The 15,185-nt window shown below is 35.7% G+C and overlaps 1 protein-coding gene across 1 annotated transcript; it reads left to right on the top strand.

Annotated features, from left to right (window-relative positions):
- Nucleotides 1–14,542: 14,542 nt before the first annotated feature.
- On the top strand, nt 14,543–14,980 carry LOC142523813 (uncharacterized). Its single transcript, XM_075627543.1, has one exon. The coding sequence runs from the start codon at nt 14,543–14,545 to the stop codon at nt 14,978–14,980; it is 438 nt and encodes a 145-aa protein (XP_075483658.1).
- Nucleotides 14,981–15,185: the final 205 nt, after the last annotated feature.

Genomic DNA, 15,185 nt, shown 5'->3' with positions numbered 1-15,185 from the left:
TTTCGCCAATTTACTATCTTGTGACATCGTGCAATGTGCCCGTGGCGATCCCGCCACTATCAGGTACTTCTGTCACAAGATCACTCGACTAATACCTGATTTCTATACATTCATAGAACAAGCATATCCAGTCAAATCAATGAACATAATAATAAGAAGTATGTGATTTAGGGAAACTCAAGTATATCATACTATACTCGAGTCGATCTCCCGGTACCACATTGACTTATACCTTTCTCTTCTCGGTCTGACAAAGACGAATTCTCGAATTCAACTATGTCCATACCCAATCTGGCAATGACAATATTGAACAGGCACAATATCAATTTATAACTCAATTCAGAACCTGTTCTGATCAATACTCAAATCAAAATACAATCTGATCAATGTCAATCGACATACAGTACAACAATACAATCTTCATCAATCGTAAATCTGATCAATGTCAATCGACATACAGTACAACAATACAATCTTCATCAATCGTAAATCTGATCAATATCAATCTACTGATGTTTCGACGGCATAACAATACAGTCTCGATAACCCCGTCCATCTCAACATCACAGATATAATACCAGAATTCATAATCAATATCAGTACCACTTATAATCAATAACAATACAACTCTGATATTGAATCTTAATCAAATCAACTTTGAAAATCATAACAATTACATAAACAGTCTGTTCTTCAATCTGACTTCAAATATACGATGTCCACTGTATCGAAAATCCCATATATGATTCCTATTCAATTCTGACAATATCATACTTTCAAATCATATCTAAACGTAACAAAACTTATGTCCAGTTATAGCCTGTGTCGATAGGAACACAGTATTGAAGTCGGATTCAAAATCGGACGGACGGATCTCCAAAATCTTCAATCACAAATTGAAATCCTTCCTCGGAGCCTTTTCTCGATTCCTCTCCGAATTGTGAAGAATGAATCGATTGTATATATATATATACACGTTGCATGGTGAGGGACAAGTGGCACATCTCTTCACAACACATGTCTCGCCGCGGGTGCGATATACATTGGACCGCGGGTGCGCTGTGCGTATTGGTTCACCTTTAAAAATTCAGAAGTAACCACCGTGGGTGCGCTGACTCTTGCACCGCGGGTGCGGTCCTGTATCGGTACATCCACCGCAGGTGCGGTCCTGTTCTTACCGCGGGTGCGCTGCCTCTACTGTACCAACACAAAAATTTCAGAATGACAACCGCGGGTGAGGTAAGGTTCCTGGCGCGGGTGCGGTGTCTTGTTGTCACTAAACTCAAATTGCAACATCGCTTCTCCATGTCTGTTCTTCCATTCCCTTTTTCATAACACATAATAATCTCTAAAGTATCAACTAAAATCTCGGGCATTACATTTCTTCCCCACTAAGATATGATTTCGTCCCCGAAATCACAGGTAATCAAATCAGATATATATGAGAAAGAAATGTATAAGAGAGGTTACTCAGAAAACTCATCTCCCTGAAACAATCTTGAAATCTCAGTCTCATATCAGATTTTGTCTTTCAATTAACATTTTTAATGCCCTGACGACTTTATTGTATATTCAACAGTAGAATAGTCTTCGTTCTGAATTTTCTTTCTTTCATGGATCTCTGATTCCAGACTGGAGTAGTCATTCAAGAAGTATAATATCATAATACCACTCGAAATCATTCTGATCGAATCAATCGCAAAATACTGGCTATACAACATCCGTATATACCAATCAACCGCTGCTAACAAATCAATGTCAGCATCTACTACCACCTCTCTTTATCCCAGTCAGTGCTATATTCAATTTTCAGCCTGAAATATCAACAGTCATCGTACGACCTTTGCTTATTTAGTCTGTCTATTCCGAGATGTCTTCGTTCTCTTCTGAATCAGTTGCATTTTCTTTATCGTATCTCTGACCTTATCAGATCCAATTTCAGGTATCTCCGAGATATTATCTCTATGCAAAGAAATTTACAGTTCTCACTGTACAATACCGCAACTGAAGCTATCTCAATACTCGTCTGATAGCTATAGTTATACGATCATTTACAAAGTGACAATAAATCATGTCATCTAGTGCTAAAATCCAACACTACATGTCCTGGATATCCTCCCGTCTCAGGATAGTTCGCTCTGACTATCCATCGATTTATAGACAATAGATAAAAGAGTTTATTGTATACTCTGCCAAAAGTACAGAATCAATCAAAAATCATAGTATGATATAATCAACTTTGGCATTCAATACAATCTGACCCCTTTTCTTACATAAATCTCAGTCATCTGATCATGTCTGTACATCTTCCTGTACAACATAATAGAGGCATATCTGAGCAATCTGTCAATCATAACACATCACAGCACAGTCTTGTCAAGATTTCAGTAGTATCGTCACGCAATCCATAGAAATTTACTCCCATTTCTATTCAAGAACCGATAATCTAGATAAGCAATCTCCTGGTTTCTATCTTTCTGTCTTCATCTGTCGACGATTCAGACATTTCCGTACAAATTCTGCTACAACTGATCTCCTCTATTTATATCAAAACTATCTTTTCGAAGTATCATATCTTTTCTGTTACAAGCAAGAATACTGAATTGACTATTGTGCGCTTCTGACAAACATCTATCATTTCAAATTCGAAATATTCGGCACAAACAAGTCGGTTACTCACATATAATACAGTAGTACCTACCTGATATTCTGATTAACACCCTACTCTGCTTATCGAAATCAAGTTCTGTACATTCTGATCAAACTTCTGAACTGCTGTAACTTTCAAAATCAGCTCTGATTCGGCTTGAACTGTATATAATCTCAACAATATACAACAATCTGTATCAAATACGGATTCAGAATAACAGCAATATCGGCTCAGATTCTAAATATCACTCATCTATACTAATCTAATAAACTCATTGAACGTAATTTCTGACAATATTGTCGATCTGACTAACCGATTACATCTTCAACGTTGTTTAGATCAACTGTTATATTATCTTCGAATGTAATGTCCCCCAAACAATATACTCTGTCTCAAATACTGTTTTAGAACAATAACAATTCGTAAGAAATTTCAAAACAACAGTTACATATCATAATCAGCTAAACTCATGAAAAAAATAAATTTCTGACATTTCTGACTCGATGTCATTCTCAGCCACTGATCACTGCCTCAGCTGTGCTAATATCAATCGGTATACCATATTCGGATATCACATACTCGGAATACAATCTGTTTCAATCAAGATTCATATCTGAAAAATTTCTGTATACAACAATTTTAGTTCTCAGATCCTTCAATACAAGATATTCGATTCCGTCAGTCATATGCCACGAGTATATCACAAAATATCATAGATAAACGGCATAAAATCATCAGAATACCTCTGAATACAGGATTCATCAACCCATAATCAGAACTGAAGTATTTTACAGAGAAACCCACAATCAGATGTAACTTTCGGTCAGTAAATCTTCTAACTGATATTATAATTCTTTCAAATCAATCAGTATCATTCTTTACAGACTTCTAAAATAAAACCAGTACCTTGTATCAAATCAAGGCGGAAATCACTTTTCCTGATATAAGGCAAATCCAGAATTTCATCTAGAAAGACTTTAGCAATTCTCCTGCTACTGACAAATCAGCTCATGGTATATTCCTTTTCAGTAATCAACTGAATGCATAAGGAATAACTCCATTCCTTTCGATAATCATCGAGTCATAAATAATATAGATATCAAAGGAATTTTAAATCGAAAATCCTTACCGTACATTATTCATTCTTCGGCCATTTCCAGTCCGAATCTTACCATCTCCTGCCAAGAATCTACAATAGTTCTGTACTTGTCAACCCATCAGTATCAATAATGCAGTCAGAATCAGACAACACAAGTACAACCCAGTATAATTCAATCTCATTCTCATTTTACTGCCGTATACAATATTTACTGAATTCAATGATATCAATCTTTCCCCCCAAAAGATAAAGAAATCAATACTACAGTATGTACAGACTCAACAGAATAAAGCATATGTCAATGCGATTCATACAGAATCAGGTATAGGATGTATGAGTAATTCTTACATACACAAAATAGTCATAAAAGAACAGTTACCTGCCACTATCTCATCAAATGCATACTGGGTCTGTTCCTCGGTCACCATAACCAGATGATTCTGCTCCCTGAGATCTTCGGGAACCTTTCTGTTGACAGACTCTAGCAAAGTGTCCCTGCTGTTTACAGATATTGCACCTGCCAGTCACTCCCTGACATTGCTCTGTGGGATGTCTCCCTCCACAAGTTCTGCAATAAACTCCAGTATAACTCGGGCTAGAACCACTGGAGCTAGATAAACCGCTCGGTCTGCTCCCTAATTTCTTAAACTGTTTCTATCGATCTTTCAATAGATCTGGCTTCCCACTCGTACTGCCACTATCAAATCTGAGAGGGGATTGCTGTGTCTGGGGTCGGATCATATCCAACCGCCCTCGTTGTCGACTAAAACTTGCCTCAGCTCTCTTTGCTTTATTCAAAGCATCACCAAAATGCTGGGGTCGCTCTACCTTTACCAAGGAAGATATCTCAGCAATTCAATCCGTTGCTGAACTGATCCGCTGCAGCTTCATCATTCCCAGCTATAAGAGGAGCAAAACTTAATAAAAAAGAGAATTTAGCAACATATTCTTCAATATTCAGTTGGCTCTGTTTCAAATTCTCAAACTCTGCTTTCTTGTCCTCTCGGTACAAAACTGAGAAAAATCTTCGATAGAATTAAGCTCTAAAGATTTCCCACGTAATTACCGTACCACGCTGTTCTAATACTCTTTTGGTTGTAATCCACCAACTCCTTGCGACGTCATGTAACTAGTTGGGCACTAGTTTAATTCTCCGTTCGTCTGGATACTCAAGTGAATCAAACAATATCTCTATATCATCTAACCAATTCTCACAATCATCAGATGTCTCAGTGCCTCTCAGAATCGGCGGTTGAAATGACTGAAACTGTTTCAACTGTATTTCCATCGGATTTTCTGACACATCTATCTGATCAGTCGAAGTACTACCTCTTTCTGGAATTCTTCGAGGAGGTATATCTGATTACCACAAGAGTTAGTATCACATGAGATAAATCAATCTCAGTCCCTTTCTGATCAGCTTACCTTCTGATCCAGAATTGGTTCTGATTCATTTTCAAATCAGACATATTACCAAATCAACTCAGACATTCAGGTAACATGTATTTAAAAACATTAACACATAATATCATGCTAGCACACACAATGTAATTCAACATTATAATAAGTCACATGCTAGCAATCAAAAGCAGGAAAGAAAATTCAATCTACCCCGCTCATTCTCCTCTATCTCAGTCAAAAAACTTACAGTTCTAGAACCTACTATTCTGGAACCTAATGCTCTGATACCACCTGTTGTGGGGACCCGGACGCTAATTAAATTTTTTAATCGTTCTTAGAATTAATCAATCAATTATAATAAACAGGGTCTAAATTTTTTTTTAAACTACAAAGCGGAAACGTTGTGTAAATCAATCTGAATTACATATTAAATATAAACATACAAGTCCTGTATTGTCTAAAATAATTCAACTAGGTTCAACTACATAGCATTGCTGACTCATAATTTACTTCTGAACCCGGATCTCCACGCTATTTAGTCCAGCCTCGTTCTCTTCTTGACCCTGATCCTGTCCCAGGTGTTATCATGCACACATACAAACAAGACAACAGCCGGATAACTCCGGTGAGAATTACATTCCCGGTATAAATCATGTATACATGCAATCATATAAACAGTATAAAAGCATATAACAGATATTCATAACATGTATCAAAATCAGAACATGAATCAAATATTCGTAGCATGTATCATAATCCGAAACATGAATTAATATCAACAATAACCCTTACTCTAAACATGTACCATAATCAGGAACATAAATCAACATCAATCAATGAATCAATATCCGTAACTCTTAAACTCAGACTAGACTCAATCCTAGTCTAGGGATCCCGGTTTACAGACGTTGGCATTCCATATCGATCACCAGTAATAGAAGAAACTCCAATTCTATCCACATCGATATGGTATCGAGCACCAGTAATAGAAGAAACTCCAATTCTATCCACATCGATTGCCAATCGTCCGGTGACCTATACGTGATAGACATTGGCACTTTCGCCAATTTACTATCTTGTGACATCGTGCAATGTGCCCGTGGCGATCACGCCACTATCAGGTACTTCTGTCACAAGATCACTCGACTAATACTTGCTTTCTATACATTCATAGAACAAGCATATCCAGTCAAATCAATGAACATAATAATAAGAAGTATGTGATTTAGGGAAACTCAAGTATATCATATACTATACTCGAGTCGATCTCCCGGTACCACATTGACTTATACCTTTCTCTTCTCGGTCTGACAAAGATGAAGTCTCGAATTCAACTCTGTCCATACCCAATCTGGCAATGACAATATCGAACAGGCACAATATCAATTTATAACTCAATTCAGAACCTGTTCTGATCAATACTCAAATCAAAATACAATCTGATCAATGTCAATCGACATACAGTACAACAATACAATCTTCATCAATCGTAAATCTGATCAATATCAATCTACTGATGTTTTGACGGCATAACAATACAGTCTCGATAACCCCGTCCATCTCAACATCACAGATATAATACAAGAATTCATAATCAATATCAGTACCACTTATAATCAATAACAATACAACTCTGATATTGAATCTTAATCAAATAAACTCTGAAAATCGTAACAATTACATAAACAGTCTGTTCTTCAATCTGACTTCAAATATACGATGTCCACTGTATCAGAAACCCCATATATGATTCCTATTCAATTCTGACAATATCATACTTTCAAATCATATCTAAACGTAACAAAACTTACGTCTAGTTATAGCCTGCGTCGATAGGAACTCAGTATTGAAGTCGGATTCAAAATCGGACGGACGGATCTCCAAAATCTTCAATCACAAATTGAAATCCTTCCTCGGAGCCTTTTCTCGATTTCTCTCTGAATTGTGAAGAATGAATCGATTGTATATATATATATATATACACGTTGCATGGTGAGGGACAAGTGGCGCATCTCTTCACAACACACGTCTCGCCGCGGGTGCGCTATACATTGGAACGCGGGTGCGCTTTGCGTATTGGATCACCTTCAAAAATTCAGAAGGAACGACCGCGGGTGCGCTGACTCTTGCACCGCGGGTGCGGTCCTGTCTCGGTACATCCACCGCAGGTGCGGTCCTGTTCTTACCGCGGGTGCGCTACCTCTACTGTACCAACACCAAAATTTCAGAATGACAACCGCGGGTGCGGCAAGGTTCCTGGCGCGGGTGCGGTGTCTTGTTGTCATTAAACTCAAATTGCAACGTCGCTTCTCCATGTCTGTTCTTCCATTCCCTTTTTCATAACACATAATAATCTCAAAAGTATCAACTAAAATCTCGGGCATTACAACTATAGCCCCAAATTTTGACTTATCCCGCAATTCCTCATACTAGAGATGGATGTCCAAATTTAACGCACCTTACTTTCCTTATAATATACCCAAGATGTTCATTGACCTATTATATTCCAATATTGAAATCTTAACAGCATCCCTTCTTAACTTTATTGACCTCAAGATATGTTAAAGCTTCAAGTCCAAGTATTGACATTCATGCAGTTCGACTTAGGAGATCTTACTAAAGTACTTAAAAGTTAAACCTTATCTCAATCCCATAATAATATTAGACTAAGATCCTTGAATCGAATATTTACCTTACCGCACCAAACTTACATAATCTGACTATTTAGAAGTACATCCCAATATAACGTTGTTGCAAATCTTAAGTTCGAGTAGTCTTAATCCATAAAACCCAAAATATACGATACCGATCTTCCACTTAAATAATAAAATTATTCTAGCACCAATTACATGCTTAAACTATTTCCTTTTCAATTAGCATAAAGTTGAGAACTAAGACCCTTGGATTTTTCTTATTGAAGCGAATGTCGCATTCTTACGTATCCTTAATGCTTAATTAATACTAGCGTATAAAACTTAATAAGTTCTCCTATGATAATGATGGGCTAGCTCTAATAAATCAACTTCACTTATAACCCATAAATTCTAGAATCCCCATATCAAGATTTCAGATTTCTTACTCGATAAAAATCTTAATATTCGTTCATTGATAACCTATGATGAACACAACTTGTTTCTTTTGGTTTTTATTTCACCCAAAATTTTCGAACGAACACCTATTTCATAAACTTAAAATTCAAGCTTACGCGACACAAATAGTATTAGATAACAAAATCCCAACATACATATTCATTTATTCTCAAGTATCTCAATGATTTTCAAAAATTTCTTAAAACCAGGTGTCTACCTCAAATATTATATGCGTCTATCAAGTAATCTAACCATCGATCATACCCAATTTTTTTTTTTAAAAAAATTAAATTCCAAAAAAGGTATAATTTTAACTCTTAAGATCATGATCAAAAATTATGATTCATCAAACTTAAATTCTCAATTTTATTTTATTTTTTTTTCCATATCTATTCTTATAACTTAACTAACTGATCAACTTTATCTTAAATTGTTATCATTCTGAATTCTTAATTTGTCACAGTATTAATTCACTAGAGCTTAGACCTTCAAGCCAAATGTTGATTCATCCTACAATGCCCTTGGTTATCATTCCTTATAACCTTATAACCCAATTGTTTCAAGGTTCTAGATATCCCTTCAAACCTGAATCATCAAATTTCATATCCTTTAAACCATTCGCTTCTCACTTACTGCTAACCAAGTCCCCAAATTTCTTAAAAATTGCAAAATTAGTTCTTAATTTCCTCGAATATTATCCGATTTGTCCTTAATCTCGAGAATCCAACAATTACCTATAATTTTTTGGCGTTCCTAAATCCATTCTATAGGTTTCCCGTAACATAAAGTTCAATGACCTTAAGCTTATTAAACACAAAATTCAATTCTCATAACCTCAAAAATTACTGATTTAACCCAATTGTTCCTCCAAAGTTCGAATTTAATCGTCAAAATTTCAGAATTTGCAATTTGGCCCTTAAAGTTCTTGAAAATTATCATTTTGGTCCTACAACCCTACAAAATTGCATTTCTGGTTCCCATAAAATTTTCAATTTTAGCCTCATTAAACCTTTAAATTCTCAAAACTCAGAATTAAATCTCAAAATTCGATAAACTCGAAAATAGTCTCTCAGAATTTTATTTTTTGCACTTAGGTCCTCAATTATTAGTTATTACAATTAGGTCCTTAAAAATCTCAATTCATGCAATTCAATCCTTAAATCCAACTGGGTAGAGCATGCATCCTAAATAAATTCTATGTTTTTATACTTCCAAATTTAGTCGTAGTCCCGAATCATTAATCCTTACATGGAATTCCCAAAAACTAAATAACTAGCAACCGCGAACCATTCGTAGTTTCTTAGAAAATCTACAAGTCCCAAGAGTATTTATAATCTTCAAGATTAACTTATGATCCAAAAAGTAGAACAATCTATTATTTCTTTAAATTTAAGTAAGTACTGCATAATTAAAGTCTTGACACAAAACATTTCATGAAAACATGCTGTTAAAATATTTCATGCTTGAAACGAAATGCGTGAACGTAAAACTTACAGACCGAAGACGTGACTTCGTGAGCTTCTCGAGATCAGTGGTAGTACAACCCTTTACAAGAACATAGGCTCTAATACCATCTGTAGAGGCCTAAAAATTCGTGTTTGAAAATTTGCAGAAAAATTTAAAATTTTCTCTTTAACTAATTAAAATGCCTCTTTAAATAAATAAACTGGTGAAAAGATTCAATGTTTAAATATTCGAAATAGCAGCGGAAGTAATTATTGTTTGCAAAATAACAATTTAAAATAATCCAACAAAAGATGAAATGTTTGAGCATAAAAATGGTAAATGCTGAAAATGAGGTCCTCGGGTTCCACTACTACCGACCCAAGATGGCTCACTGGTCCCCGCCCTCGATCCCGACCTCGTCAGTACCTACAACAATCAAGTCTAGTGAGTCTAAAGACTCAGCATGCATATATCATAAATAACGAGTAATAATAATAAACTTTCATGCATGGTAAGAATATCATAAGTCTGGCGTAACGTAAAATATCATGTCATGAGTAATTATAATACGTGCATAACTGAACTGAAAATCATGAGTGAAATGTTTGCTCAATCGAGCCCTGTAATAAAATAACATGTCATAATTTTATGTTGAGATTATGTTCTACGCAAGTGGCCCCTGAACTGAACTGAACTGAACCGGTAAGTGACCACCGGGTGAAGTAATAATCGTCTGATCAGACTAATGCCACAGTATACTGGGTGGAACTGAACTGAACTAAACCGATAAGTGACCACCGGGTGAAGTAATAATCCCATAAAGTGAAGTGGCCACAAGCAATATCGCATAAATCTCGAAAATGAATATTTTATTTTTTTATGCACGTAATATAATTAAATAACGTAATTAAATATCCTGTATTAATTTTACCGAATGGGTTGGATCGTTCCCAGGCTCTCTATGACTTAAATCTAACATGAAAAATATGCAAATGATTTTACTTGACCAAACTTTGTAATTGACTCCAAAAACGAGATAATTACGCCCAATGACTTAGTATTTAATCATGACTCCGTGCCAACCCGAACCGACACCGAACCATCGTTTAGTCATGATTAAAATACACTTAAAATGATGAAATAATGCTCCTAAAAATTACATTACTCGAAATTTTGGTGAATGGAGGCCAAAACATGAAACACTCTTTCGAGAGTCACTTTGGCACATTGCACCGTAAATTCTCGTACGACCTCTAAACTTGACCAAATCACGAACGGCCAAAAACATGACCTTCCTAACTTGATGTGATACTGTCCAGTCCAAGGCCATAGGCTAAAAGCCAACCAAGAACTCAAACGGGCTTCTGAACCGAAACACAAACTTGCTATCCAATGAATACAGCAGTGGCGCTTGCCCTCCTTTGCGTTGTTTGCGAGGCTAATGGCCATTGGGACTTGAACCACCAACCAGAGCCTCTTACCAACATCCTAGGGTATGGTTTGAACCATGGCTAAGGGCCCTAGGCCAGCCACAATCCAACCCACACCAAAAACGTGACCACACTCCCAACCGAGAGCAACAAACTGCATGCGTGGGACGTTGCTATTGTTTGCTGTCATGGATCATTCCAGTGGCCATTTGGTTGACCATGGCTTAATCTAGACATCAAGGGGTATTGTATGAACCATGGCTAAGGGCTAAAAAGCCAACCAAGATCCATTCCATCCTCAAAACCGAAAACCAACTTGTGCAGAAAAATTCAGAAATTGAAAACCGATGGGGCGCTGTTCTTGTTTGTTTTAAAAACTGATAGGAACCATGAACCAAGCCATGAAAGGCCGACTTGGTCATGTCCTAGACATGTCAAGGAAGTGCTGAGACCACGGTTACAGGCCCAAATGCCAACCGAGATCCGAACCAACACCTGGACAACCCAAAAACCAGAAATCGCGACTCAAAAATGCATCATGGACGAGTTGCTGTCCCAATTCGGTTTTGCTGGGGTGAATGGCATACAACCAATGAACTAAACCCTCCCTAACACACCCTATAACATGACCATAAGTAGCCTTGAGCCCCTGGAAATCGAGCTGAACCCTGAAACCACAACACAACCAACAACGTGAGGTGCACAAGTGAAGGCCGAAATCTGTGCAGAATTTTCTTGTGTAGTTGCTGTAATATTTCGGTTTTCTCATGAAAATCCTGGACATGTGATGTTTAAAAATCATATTATGACTTGATTGAAGAGCAAAGAAATAACATATACATGCCTTGGATTTTTGTTTTGTAAGAAAACAAACGATTACGACAACGCGGCGCGGCGGAGACGGAGTTAAGTTGATTCTTGTTTTTTTCTCTCTTGATTCTCACGATTTCTCTAGTGTTTCTCTCGATTTTTCTTGCTGAAATTCTACTGAATTTCGAGAATAAGGAGTGGGAGAGAAGGCTAGGAAAATAAATGGGAAGGTTGCAATATAATTGGAGATTAAATGGCAAAAATGAATCTTGCTTTCTTCCCTAGCTAAATCTCGATTTTTCTCTACTGAAGGGGACTGAATTTTCGAGAGTATGGAGGAGGGAAAATTGTTACGGATGAAGGGAAGGTATACCAAATAAAAGGAAATGGAATGGTAAGATAAAAATCTTTCGATCTAGAGTTTGAGAAATAAGGAATGATATGACATATCAAAGGATTTGAGGTTGATTTGCTAGGGGTGAGGCCAATTCTTTCATGTCAAATAAGGGTAGAAAAATTGCTTAATGATTAATTATTGAAGATTAAATGTGATTGAATTATCTCCCCAAGGAAAGATTAGGAAATGAATTAAAGATGGAGAGTTGCCAAATATTTTTAAATCTATCAAAGGGGTGGCCAAAAATTTCTTTTAAAATGGGGTAGAAATTTGCTTAATTATTAATTTACTTGGTGATTAAAAGGTGGGGGAATTATCTCCAAGAAAAGATCAAGGAATGGTATCAAATAGTGGTGAGCTGTAAATCCAAAACAAATCTCATCAAGGTGGTCGATTTTCTATGATAAATGGGAATGAAATATTGCTAGATAAACATGGTAGAAATATTGTTTAAATGTTAATTAGTAGTGAATAAAATTTAGGAAATTATCTATCAAGAAAATGGTAAGGAAAGATATAAAATAGTGAGTTGACAATATTTTTAAATCTCCTAATTGAGATGGCCGATTTTGCTATTAAAATTGGGTAGTAATATTGTTTAAATCATTAATTAGTGAGGGTAAAAGTTGAAGGGATTATCTACCATGAAATGGAAAGGAAAAAGAATCAAAGAAATGAGTTGTAAATCAAAAACTAAATCTTTTAAAAATGAGGTGGCCGAAAATTGCAAATAAAATGGAGGGAAGAATATTTCTTAATCTTGTATTTTAATTTTTTAGAGTTTTATCTACCCATTAAATATTCTAGTGAATTAATAAATTAGTTTAGGATGGTAATTATCTTGCATGCATGGCTAATTCTTTAAGTTAAATTACTAACATGTTAAGTTGAAATTCCTTAATTAAAATAAGCCTAGATTAACTTATCTCAATTGGTCACATATTTTAATTTAGGCTTTTAAATTAAATTATTGGACAAAAAGGAACTTATTTACTACTTATCTCAAGTTAATTAAATAAATCCTTAAAAATTATTTTATTTTAAAAAGACTTATTATTTATCTTAAATAAATTCTAGGAATGTTTTCTTAATATTAAATTTTATCTCAATACTCCAACTCCAGTCCGGCCTCGCTTATTTAACTTAAAAGATAAAACTAAACTTATGCGATTTAAAATAAATAATCATGACTAACAACTTTAAAAATGCTTTAAATAATAAAGAAATCATTTTTTTTAATACTAGAAATTATGCATGGCTATACGTAGTCTGATTTAATGGGTTCTACACTGTTAGCCTATATAAATGAAGAGTTGAAGAATTCAGAATAGAGCTCGCTGACTTTTTCACTCTTCGACATATAAGCTTTTCAACCGCTATATTGCTATATCACTAAGCTTGCATACTTGAGGATACATAATGTTTTATCTTTCATCGCTCACTCAAGAACGCACTCATCGGAAATTTATCTGATCATTAAAGGATCAACCTCGTGCTACCCAAGCCTATTGTTTCTTTATATCACTGACCTTTTGGTTGTTTGATTTACTGTGTGGTCTGGTAAAGCTAGGGTTCTTAAATATCTAGAAGTGTAAAGTGATCACTAATAGTTCCAACACAGACAGTGTGATAAGTCTTGATTGAAGTGTGTTGTTACAAAACTTTGTAAAGCCAAAGTCTTTAAGTGGAATCCTTCATGGAAAGGAAGAAGGGGTAACATAGGAGTTTTATCTTGAAACATCCATAAAACCTTGTGTTTCTTATGTTATGCAATTTCTTACATTTTGAATTGTTTCTTGTTAACCAGCTAGCCAACCGGTTTTAGCTATCATTATAAATTATGAACCCTTTTTCACACTTTTTAAGTGGTTCAAATTTCTAAACCGTTCGAGAAAAGTTTCAACCGCCTAAAAACGCTTGAAACAAATTTAAAAACGTTTCAATTTTTAAAAGAGTTTATTTACCCCCCTTCTAAACTCTTTTTCAGTTCCAACAAGTAGTATCAGACCTGGTTTTCTTGAACTTTGATATCTACAATCTATATATGGCATCATTTAACAAGATTTTCATGTTTACAAAAAAAGATTATGATGATTGAAAAATTCGTACGCAGGCACACTTAGCGGCTCATAATGATAACTTGGGGTATGTCATCAAAGATGGTCCTATGAAAATTCTGAAAGTTAATCCAGTTTTGTTGTAAGTGAAGGTGCTCCTCAGATGGTGGGAAAGCATCAATCTGAATGGACTGCTGAAGATAAGAAGAAGGAAGACCTTGACAATGTGGCAAAGGATATCCTTTACAAAACTTTAGATAAAAATATGTTCAATAAAATTAAAACTTGCTCTACAGCGAAGGAGATCTGGGAGAATCTCACACAACTGTGTGAAGGCATTGATCAAACCAAGGAGAATAAACTAACTGTCGCCATCCAAAAGTTCGACAATTTCAAAATGAAGCATGGAAAAACTCTTTCTGAGTTTGATGAATGTTTTAGCTGTATCATTATTGAACTTATATTACTTGGTAAAGAATTTTCTAATCGTGAATTTGCTTTGAAGGTGGTGAGAGCCCTTCCCAAAGAATGGGATGTAAAGACGGTGGCAATGCGAGAACCAAAGGATCTAAACAAGCTAGCTTCATGGCCTTTTCGCTGATCTAAAAGCACATGAGTTCGAACTTGGAATTCGGATTGAGGAAGAACAATCTACATCTAAATCAACCAAGGCTCACACTGTAACCACAGTGACTCTTTCGGTCGAAAAGTCTCCAAGTAAGAAATCAGTTGAGCAATTAAGCAATGACGCTATGTCTCAGTTCGTTAAGAAATTTGGTAAATTCTTGCGCAAAAATTAATCTAAT

The sequence above is a fragment of the Primulina tabacum genome, chromosome 14 (genome assembly GCF_025594145.1).
Source record: "Primulina tabacum isolate GXHZ01 chromosome 14, ASM2559414v2, whole genome shotgun sequence".
NCBI lineage: Eukaryota > Viridiplantae > Streptophyta > Magnoliopsida > Lamiales > Gesneriaceae > Primulina > Primulina tabacum.
The sequence above is the reverse complement of the archived record's forward strand: the minus strand, read 5'-3'. Positions and strand labels throughout refer to the sequence as shown.

Bases quoted from the DNA above. Each gene is read 5' to 3' on its own strand.
- LOC142523813 (XM_075627543.1), top strand. From the start codon at position 14,543: ATGGTGGGAAAGCATCAATCTGAATGGACTGCTGAAGATAAGAAGAAG.